Below are 11,206 nucleotides of genomic sequence, written 5' to 3'. Positions count from 1 at the left end.
GTTGCACGCCACGGCCTTTGTGGTGCAAAGCAAGGGCCAGCCCAGGCTGAGTAGTGCAGGGACTCGTGACCACGTCTCAACACCAGAGGACGGCTGTCTTTCACATGAACACGACTCTGCTGCTCACTCTTTGCCCCCCAGATCTGGTCTTCAGGAAGACCAGCATCCTTGCCTAGTGGCTCACTGCCTGCCCCTGGTCTGTCTAGGTGGCGAGAGGAAAGCACATCAAGGAGACATGGGGTGGAGCTACGTGCGGTGGGAAGACCTTCCACCGTGAGCTTCCGAGGGTTTGTCTCAGACCTGATGGAAATCATGCCATTTTGGCAAACAAGAACCATAATACTACTACCACATTTTTAAAAATTGCACTCTATTCTTCAGAAGCAGAGGAAGGGCTGATAAGAGTATTGTGAGTTGATGAATTTAGAAAAAAACAAAATCTGTAAGATTAATATTAAGATATTAATATTAAGATAATATGAAGCTCCTTTCAATAAAACTTAACTCTTCACTTTGAATCAATATCCAGAGCTCATCTTGGGCTTTCACCACCCCTGTGAAAATAGTATTTTAATGAAGTTGTTACGAGAACAGAAAGTACTTTCTCTATTGTTTATTGAGAGCGCGATAACTTTATACATTAGGAACTGGTGCACTTAAATTATATGACCGATGACCATAAAAACTCGGGCTCTTGTCAACAACACAACTTTATCTTATATTATTACAGTTACTGATACTTAAAAATGATATAAACAAAAAGATGGATAAGTTATTCCAAAACAAAAGGCAATGAATTCCAGAAAACAGAAACAACATATATGTGTGTGTGTGTTTGTGTGTGTGTATGTTAGCGCATCAGCTATTTCAAAGAGCTCAACACAGAGTGATATAATAGCCCAAACCCAGAACCGTAATTAATTCTGTACTGCGTGAGCAGAACTAAGGGAAAATGACATGGATCTGATCTAGGAGCCAAACAACAAGCGGAACAGAACTCCTTGCACCCCGTTCAATGCTCTTCATTTGCAAACATTTTCGCCTTTACTATTCCTTAAAGACGGGTTTTTTATTTTCCCTCCCTAAATCTTGTATGGTAGGCTTCTGGCTATTCAAAATAAGATTGTGGTGGGTGACTGAAATCAGAACCTAGGCCTCCAGCAGCAAAAGCCAAATTTAATAGCTTGGTGGACCGCCCACGCCACCCAGAAACATTTTTATCACCATGTGTCCAAGAGGCTTCCCACTTCCTACTTGGAAAACAGGTGGTGAAGGAAAAAAGAAAACCTTTATACAATAAAAGAAAACTCTGTTTCTGTAATTTTTTAATCTTAAAAAGGTTAAGTTCACTGACTTTACAGATTCAAATCTGGAGAACTGGTTTAATTCCTCTACGCGTTGGCCTTGGTGACATCATGACATACATTTCCCCTGAGTTTGGTTAATGAAAGCAAGCAAACAAATGAAGAGTGATTTAAAAAAACAAAAAACAAAAAACAAAAAACAAAACAAACAAACAAAAAAACAAAACCAAAAAAAAAAAAACCACACAAAAAATCCAGCATTAAACAAAGTTAAAACATTATGTGGTTGTGTCTTTTCTATTTCCTGGTAGAAGTGTCCACGGAGCTAGGAAGCCCATGTTTCTGCCATTCTACTTTAACAATGTGTTCCCAAAGGAATCCTTCCCTCTCCAGGTTAAGGCACCAGGTTAAACAAAGGTGAAAGGTCAGCCATGCTTGTGGAATGTACAGGTTCTGAGCGCATCTGTACAGAGTGGCCAGCAGGGAAGAAGCGAAGTGATCCGTGTTTAGGCAAAGGGCTTCCAGTGGGTCCACGGAGGAGACTAGAAGCACGAGGCAGTACTGTAAGGCACTCCTATGGGGAGAGACAGGGAAGCCCAGCGTGGAGGATGAGCGCAGGCTCCCGCGGTCTGCCTACGGCTTTCTGGCCAGGAGGCCTGACACCGGCTCTGAGGAGGGGAGATCCAGGGAAGATCCAGGGGAACGGGAGAGGCTGGTCCACAGCGTGATGGTCAGGAGAAGGGAGTCTTTGCTGTGCTAAGAGTTGCTGTAGCACCTGCCCTGGGCAACGACTGTGGCTTCCTTCCACACCTTTCTAGCAGGGTGGCTTCTCTTTCCACAGGAAGGAACGAAAGCGAAATAGCAGTTGTCCCTTTTTTCAAGCTGAACAATGCTTTCCATCACTTTGGAGGCCACTTGGCGAGGAAAGTGCCCCATAACACGATCACTGGGAACCCGTTTTAAATAAAACTCCTGACAACCACGGTTGTGCTGAGGAGGGCATTCCACACTTCCGACTTTTACCTAGAGTTTAACAGTGACTTAGACTTGACTTTGGCCTGCACCCACTAAGACACACCAAAGAAGACCCTTCCAGTCAGAGGGTCTGAATACAATATAGAATTGTCTACCATGGGGAATTTGCTGGGTGCTAGGACTTAACTGTGCCCCATGCCAGAAACCAACACTTGTCTGCTTAAATTAACCGAGTGGGGCCTACTCACCCATCACCAGGCTCTACCTAGAGCAATGAGTTCTACTGGATGCGGGGTTAGAAGAATCGTCCAAGGTACACAGCACACTAACACTCAGCTGTAGCAAGTACCAAGGGAAGGAAAACAGTACCTCTACTGCCTCAGTTCATGTCAAGGAGAGAGTGTTCATTTCGTTGTGTTTCACCCTAAATTCTCTACTTTCTGCCATTATCTTAGAGTAACAAACGTATTGAGTCAGAAAATTCAAGAAATAAGTGGGAAATTGTATGCATCTCTCCTTACTGGGAAAAGTAATAAAAAAGTGAAATAACCTCTGTATTGACTCTTGGCAGTATTAGAATCAAGAGCTGAAGACTGACATCCTAATCCAGCCACTTCAATAAAATGTGGTGGAGATAAATAATTCTGCCTAAACTTACGGACAGCGGCATTGGCTCCACCCTCAGTTGGGAGCAAAATGTATCTCGGCTTCCTCAGATAATGTCTCTCTTTGCACGAAGTGTTCAGTGGGGCATCCGGTCCTACCCCAATACAGTAATTTATGCATGGCGGGTTTTTTTGGCCAACAGGTAGAGAATAAACCCAGAGGTTTGGAAACCAAATCTTTTCAAGGAGGCACAGGGAGAAACCTTCCAGAGTCAATGTGCAGTGTGTACACACGCAGCGACAAACCAGAGGCCAGACCTCATCAAAGTGGACTCACTCTAGCTTCGCCAGAGTGAGGTCAACACCAGGGTTCTTGCTGCAGCCGGAAGAAAGTCATGGCACAATCCTTTTGCAGGAGCCAAAATACCGCTGTTAGTTGGAAACCACAAATCCCCAACACGACCGATACTCCCTTTTTGGTGGAAACCTAGCCGAGTAGAATCAAAAAGCAATTCCCCTCTCAGCGAATCAAGCGGGCAAGCTCCAAAGAGTATTACCCTTTAGTACTACAGATAGGAAGATAAGGGTAATACGGTCCCCCAAAAAGCAGGGACAAAGGGGGATGACGAGCGTTGACGTGGTTTTCCTATAAAGAGGCTTTCAGCGTTGGGGAAAATCAGCGCTGGAAAAAACACGATGCGATTCCAGTTGACTGCTCTTAAAGCACTTTGTGGCCTTCCCGCAGTGGTGCGAGGGAGGTCTATTTTGGGAACTGGCTTCTCTACTGCAGGGTTAGATGCCAACATTTTACCAAGGTTGGACGGTCTCACACATGAGTTTCTGGCACCGTTAGGAGGGATTTCCTCCAGTGATCCACCGGGGAATGGGCCTTTCAAGTGAAAAGTGGTTCCCCGGAGTCGCCCGCCAGCTCTAGGAGATTAATTGGCCATTTTCTCCAGTGTTTTATGTGTGAGTTATTTAATATGGGATGAGAGAGGGAATGTGAGGGGAAAGCAGGTATTAGCTTGGTCTTAGGAAGGTGGTAATCCACGGATTTGCTTTTGTTTCGACAGTTTCTAAGCAGTGGAACAATTACCCAACAGTGCACCAAGTCATTTGGGTGGAAAACAGTAAGGGTGTTCACGGGCTCTAAGGCGTTCTGGGCTGGAAAACGGCACTGTTGAACTTCTCATGACGACCCAATTCCGAAGCTGGCTCCGCTCGGTCCTATCAGATTTGGGTGGTGGTGGCTGTGGGCCGTGTAGCGGCATACAAAAAGGAGAGAAAAGAGAAGTAGCCAGGAAGTAGTCCTGCTTCTGGGTAGCCAATGGCAATTTTTTATATATATATACATATACTTAAATATATGTATATATATATAAATTTTTTTTCTCTTCTGAAAATAAGCAGAAATTGATGTGGATAGAAGGTTCTCCTTAGGAGTTCCCAGGGAGGCCCATATTTAGTGGGACCCTCTCCATGGGCACCGGTGAAGACAGAGGCCTTTAGAACCGGGATCCAGAATCGCACCCCCAGCAGCTTGGATGCTAGGTGCCTGTGAGGTGGGACAGGGGATTCTGTGCCGAGAGCCAGCATGCTGGGCCAGGAGGAGGGGCGTCTGCACTTTGGGGCTCCGAACGCAGGGTGCTGGGGACTGCCTCGCTGACAGTCGGGATCACGGATACATTAATTATGGTGAAGGCAGAAGTAAGCTACGGTGACAGGGAGCTGCGGGTGGAGGAAAAGGCACTTTGCCATCGGAGCACATCTGTTTTATAATAAGCAGGTCTATAATTCTCTTGTGAAAGATCATGTTCTGCTATCTTCTCTGAGGCTGGAAAATATAAATACTGTGTTTCACGAAGAGGAGGAAAAAGGAGAGGGTCAAATTTGTTTGCCTGTTTGCCAAGTGCTTGTTTGAGATTTTTCCACCCTTTATCTTTTTGTGTGCAACATTCTCTGTAACCGGGGTGGGGGAAAAGTCAACCTGCTTTTCCAAGAATAAAAGGCTCTGTAAGGTCTCCTCGTGAAGGGAGCCTTGGCCTTTTAGCAAGTTTTTATGCCCTTGGTTACAGCTGCTGTAGGATCGGAAAATAAATGAAGCTTGTGGTCTGGGGCCCAGGAACTGGCAGTCTGCACAAGTCTGTCTGAAATGTCTGGCCTCTAAGTGGACGGAGGTATCAAGAGTTAGGATCTGGAGGGAGCAAGGTGTCGGGGCGGGGGGAGGGGGGCAGTGGCGATGGGGTTAAATGTATCCTGTACTTCCCGAGCCACTGATGCTCGAGACTCCAACAGCAGTGAAACTACCACACCAGGAGGGCATTGGAGGCATCTGCTCAGTGGCAAGAGAGTCTTCTCAGTAGTCGCCTGAACATTGTCTCAGGATCATGTATCTTTCTGTTCTGGAAAGAGTTCTGGTTGGAGGATGATTTCCAGCACTGTCCCATCTGGCATTCTGGTCACAGCCACTGGACGCGGCTCCTGGGGGGCCCCGCACTGGAGGCCCACCACTTGGCCAAGCAGCGAAGCAGTTTCTTAGATTTCCTACTCCTGTGATATGATTTTAGCACGTTCTGTTTCACTTTAAGGTGGCGATTATATGTGGGATTATATATTTATTTAGACAATATTATTACATTGAATTCATTATAAGTTTGACATTTTCTTCATCCTCTAGCGTGGGGGTTTTGAAGTCCCATGGTACTTTGATTTTGTAAACAATTTTAAAAATGCGAAAGTGGAAGTGACAGCAAAGGTCCAAGTGAAAGTGCAAACACGAGCCATGAGAAATAAAGCGTTTGAAATAAATAGGAAATGCCCACACGAGATTCTGTGAAAAGAAATTGAAGACCATCTCATAGAATGTATGCATTATCTCCACCAGTCTACAAACCGATGTATTTAACCGCAGTCACAGGAAATTTCCTCAGGCCAGCACCATTACGACCTCATCACTATTACCCATGAAACCCCGGGAAAACTGCTCTTCAGAAAGCTACGTTTTCCACCGACTATGGTGGGGGGCCCCGCGGCATCAGGGGGCGCTGGGATTCACACCCGCAAACAGACTGACACATGCAGTCATTGGTCTCTGAGGTCTTTTTTCTCAGGAAAAAACCCGAGATGAACCTCAAAGCCAGAAGGAGCTCTCCTCATAAATTCGAGGGTGCATGCTTTCTGTCAGAGGGAGCGCACACGCCTCATCTCTGAGCCACTTGGCTCGGCTGAGGTGATCCCCACCTGTGTGGTAGACACCGAGGTGACGGCGTCAGGGACACTGGGTCCTGGAATGATCCAGGCATCGTTCCTGTGTCCTGAAGATTTTCATTCGAAACGGACGGTGATGAGTATTTGCCTCAGTTACTCCGTCCTCTGCGAAGGCTAAAAATAAATAACACGAAAATAACCCGAAGTTCTGTGGTTCTGTAGGAGATGCTTCCTCCTGTGTCCTATGTACTAAAATGGCCCTGAGAGCCAAAAAAAAAAAAAAAAAGTCTGGACTCTAAAGCATTGGGTGTAAACCACGTTTTGCTTGGGAGTGAGCTGCTGAAATTCAAGGCTAAGTGTAATTCAGCTACTGGTAGTTTTCTGGAGCCACGGAGGCTTCACGGACCTTTTGGACAGCGATTTGCACAGAACATACATACGGGACGTACTGGGATGCGTGGCTATGTGTGTGAATATACATCTATATCTAGCTGAAGATGAGACATCCTCCTCTTCCAAAGGGATCTGGCTGGCTAGCTAGGAAGCCGCCGGCTGCTGGCTCAGCGAGAGGTCAGTCCCTGGCCTCGGGCCCCTGCTGAGTCAGGTGTTCTGGTAGGACAGCTCGAACATGTTGCAAGCCTCCTCCAGGCTCTCGTCCATGTTCAGCCTCCGCCAGAAAGATTTCTGCTTCTTCTGCAGCTCCCGGCGGACACACCTCGGGCAGGGGACAGACTTCTCTTTGCATTCGGAATGGAAAACGGCCCCACAGCTTTCACACCTGCAAAAGCCAACCACAGAGATGATGACCAAGGCGGGAATGACAAGACACAGACACCTGAAATCCAGTGGCCTCCGAGCAGCTCAGAGAACATTTATTCTGGGGAGCCCTGCCACCGGGAAGAGCGATGACTCATAGAAATGGGCTCTTTCCTTTTCCAAGATGTTCAAGGTTGAATTTCACTTGAAAAAAAAAACAAAAAACCTTTTTTTTTTTTTTTTTTAAACATTTTATTTATTTGACACAGAGAGATCACAAGCAGGCAGAGAGAGAGGAGGAAGCAGGCTCCCTGTTGAGCAGAGAGCCCCATGCGGGGCTCGATCCCAGGACCCTGAGTTCATGACCCGAGCCAAAGGCAGAGGCTTAGTCCACTGAGCCACCCAGGTGCCCCTTTTTTTTCTTTTTGATTAGAACTGGCTAGGGTGAGGCTGATGGCTTACAGTGGAGAGCAGTCAGCAGTCAACTAGCAATGGTGTGATCATGGGGACAATGGGCAGATCTCTGGAAGCTCTGTGGGTTAGTTTCCCCTCCAATGGCCCTGGGGTAAAGGGACAGAGAACGGGAGTGCCGTGTTCCACTGACTGCAAGCGCTCTGAGCACCAGAGACAACCCCAGTGCGTGACCGCAGTGAAAATGTAGCTCCCCACTTCTGTAAACATGGGGTAAGTGGGCCCCTGTTACTCCTTGCCCTCATTTAACAGTTTGGAAAGATAACATGACACATTTTCATTTTCTGATTGTTATCCTCAGGTCTATTGTCCTTCGGAGTTTTCTTTTTTTTCTTTTTTTTTTTAATTGGGAAAAGCCCCACCACTGTAAGCCCATCTTTATAGCACAAGTAGGAAGGGTAAAGCATGGAAAGTTGGGAAGAGAATATTTTTTAAAACACGCAGATTAGCTTATAGAGAGGAGGCATTCCAGGTGGACGACTAGTTTGCTGTCTCGCTTGGTGGAAGCCTGTGCAATAGTCCAAAATGGATTGTTTCTGCTGCAGCGTCTTTAATAGTAAGGAACTGACAAGCACAACGATGGCTGCCCAGGGGGTGGCTGGCCAATGCAGATTACGGTGCCCACCCTTCCATCGCAGAGCGACAAGCAACTATTCCCTCATCTCAGGAGCTCAAGGAATTGGTTTGACCAGCAGCAGTCCCGGGAGGGTCCAGTACGAGGCTGGGTTCAAAGACGACTATGCAGGAAGCAGTTTTCAGGGCTCAGCTTGTGCTCCTTTTGCTTTTCCTCTAGTACCTTGGGCTTCCGTCCTGGGCATATGATGGTCTTTGGAGCACCATTCCCTGGCATGCAACAGACTTAGCCCCGACATCACTTAGGATTCAGAAAGTTTGATGAAAGGAAGATCCTCCCACCCACCTTTGGACCCAGGGAATGAGCGACAGTGGGAGTGGGGTGGCGTGGGGAGGGGCGCAGGGAGGCAGGCCATACTGATCAGCCGAGAGCCCAAAAGACAGAAGCTTCACTGTACCCAGTAGTCTCTGCCCAAGCTCAGCTCTCTGGGCAAGTAAAACAGAGAGGCAGTATGAAAGTAGGCATAGGGTTACTTGGCCTGACTTCACTTCCCACCTTCAAATCACTTTCTGGCTACCTGACTGAATTGTAGGGCCACCGCCCCACCCCGCCACTCAAGGCCTACATTGAAGCCCTAACCCCCAGAGACACTGCCTGTGGAGACACAGGGTTAAATCAGGTCAGGAGGGTGGGCCCTGATTAGTGTCCTTATAAGAAGAGACATCAGAGGGCTTTCTCTCTCTTCTCCCCCACTGTGTGCACCCAGAGGAAGGGCCGTGTGAGGAGCACAGCAAGAAGGTGGCCATCTTGCGAGCCAGGAAGGGAGCTCTCACTGGAAACCGCGCCCTGCTGGATCTTGCTCTGGGACTCCCAGCTTCCAGAACCATGAGCAGTAAATATCTGTTGTGTGAGCCCCCCTGGGCTGTGGTATTTTAGAGGACAGCCTGAGTAGTCTGTGACAGTGACCTGGAGTAAGGCATTTCACCTCTCTGCTCCTCAATTGCCTTGTCTTAACATGCCCCTCAGAGAGATCTTGTGAGGCTCAAAGGGAGTAACACATGAAGCGTGTCGTGGAGTTCCTGCACAGGAACACAGCTAAGACTGCTCCTTCCAGAGTGAGCAGCCGCCTCTGGGTATCTTTGGCAACTCTTCCTGCATCTGATGGCACCGATGTCACCACAGTGACCTGAGGACATCTTGGATCAACCCCCTCGTGGCACAGATAAGAAGACTGAGATTCTAAGAAGGCTAGTGATTGTCTCATGAGGACACACGGAGTTAGGTTGTGACTAGAACCCGGGACTCTGATAGCCCAACCGTGGCTTCGACTGAGGCCGAGTCATGTGAGTGAGGGGAATGCGCCATCCTGGAGAGAAACGTGGGCTTCCAGTCAAAAGACTCCTGTCCCGATCACAACCCTTTCTTTGAGTGATCTTGGGCAAGTCACTGACTTTCCCTGGTCTCCTCATTTGTAAAATGCTGCTCACGGTGACCTCCTTCCTACTCAGTGGGGTTCTGTGGGACACACATGGGTGACTGTATGTGGAATGAGCAGGTGAACATGACATCACCTTTCATGGTGACTCTTGTCCCTGCCTTCCTCATGCTGGAGCCACACCAGTCAGGAGAGTCCAGCATCTCCCGGCCCTCAGCCCCTCCCTCCTTCCAGGGGGATGAAGGTTAGACCCACGTCTCCTCATGCCTCCTTTCTGGGCCAGCTCCACTCCAGTGGCAATGGCTTTGTCCTCCCTGGGTCACACCTCTGTACCTTCCTGTCACTGAAGTGACACTAATGATAGCCTTATCAAGTAAATTTCCTCCTTCCTGCCCCTTTGCCCTGCTGAGTAAGTGATTTACACACCTAGGGATATTGCCCAAGGGCAGTGATTGATAAGGAGAAAACCATGGGGTTCCTTCAGTACCACTCCCTTATCTCTGCTGATACTGGCACCCCCAACCCCTGCACCCTGCTCCAGTGAAGAGGTTGAGTCTTATTGGGTATTTCTGGTGCAACAAACACTCATGGGGTGGCCTAGGGGCTGAGTACACCTGCTCTTTCTAGCCAAAGGTCAGTAACTGCAAAAAAGTCCAAGATAAAAAATTAATGATTTCAGAATGTAACCAAGTCCTCTTTTCTAACCATTTGTAAGCCAGCAGTCATCTTTTGAACTGTATAATGGACAGACTGATCAATGACCTTCCCAAATTCAGACAATCTATTATTAACTTTCCCCCTGATTTTTTTTTTTTTAAATGAAAAGAATAAGGTCAGGAAAAGGAAGGAGGAAGAGAAACTGTTTCTTACATAAAAGTTATGGTGCTTTGTAAGAAAAATGTGCAGGAAAAATAAAGTGTTTGCATTAAAAAATGCAATATATAGGCATGCTCCTCTTTGAGAATATTATTTAAAAGGCCCTTTCACTTTAAAAGAGTTCACTGGCTCCTTAGTGTTTACTGAATTTCCTGCCTGTATTTAAAATATGATTTTACAATCAACTTTTCAGGAACATAGCTTATATATAAGGTAAATTTACCAATGCAATCATCCATGTGGAAAATTGCAGCAGATAATGAAAGAGAAATGTCCTTCAGTGTTCCCAAGTGATAAATCAAATGAAAGCCAGCCAGTTTCATCTTCATTTCGGAGTTCCCCACTCCCAGCAATCAGCAGTTTCGCTGCCTTTCTGGTGTTGGTTGTACACCACAGAGAACAAAGACCTAGGTCCTCCTTTCCAGTGTCCCAAGAGAACGCAACTACAGGGAAACATATATTTGCTACTGACCAAAGCCATCCAGTGGGCTATTCCTGAAAACGTCTGTTGCTCCACTGAATCCAGGGATCTCAACCTCATACTGCTGGCATTTGGGGCCAGAGAGTTAGTTCTCTGTGGTACAGGGCTGCCCTGTGCACTACACGGTGTTCAGTGGCATCCCCGGCCTCTACCCAGCAGATGCTGGTCACAATCCTTCCCCACCCAGGTTGTGGCAACCAACAGTGTCTCTGGACACGGCCACAAGTCCAAATGCCCCCTGGGAGGGGCAGGGAGATCATCCCAGTTGAGAACCATTGACCTAACCTATCTGGAGAAGGCATCGTGGAGGAAGCACCCGGGGGGACTTACACAGTGCCCCCCACTCCTGGTGGAACTCACAAGTGTCAACTGCGGGCTTACACCAACCAATAAGGTCCAACGCAGAGTTACTGATTCATTTCATTTTCACAAATATATATATATATTTTTAATACATCCTTTGGTTAAGATAGCTGAAACTCACAGGCATTAACCACCCCATGGTTTTGAAAACTAATTTAG

At 47.3% G+C, this 11,206-nt stretch overlaps 1 protein-coding gene across 2 annotated transcripts in view; it reads right to left on the bottom strand.

Moving 5' to 3' along the window:
* Positions 1–598: 598 nt before the first annotated feature.
* The window catches only part of PLEKHM3 (pleckstrin homology domain containing M3), a 184,135-nt gene continuing 173,527 nt past the window's right edge, over positions 599–11,206 (bottom strand). For both annotated transcript variants that reach the window (XM_059168228.1, XM_059168227.1), the window contains one exon: positions 599–6,869. In XM_059168228.1, coding sequence (XP_059024211.1) covers positions 6,692–6,869 — 178 coding nt within the window. In that variant the 3' untranslated portion in view covers positions 599–6,691. The remainder of the gene's footprint in view (positions 6,870–11,206) is intronic.

The sequence above is a fragment of the Mustela lutreola genome, chromosome 3 (genome assembly GCF_030435805.1).
Source record: "Mustela lutreola isolate mMusLut2 chromosome 3, mMusLut2.pri, whole genome shotgun sequence".
NCBI classification, from domain to species: Eukaryota; Metazoa; Chordata; class Mammalia; order Carnivora; family Mustelidae; genus Mustela; species Mustela lutreola.
This window is presented reverse-complemented; position numbering and strand designations above follow the sequence as displayed.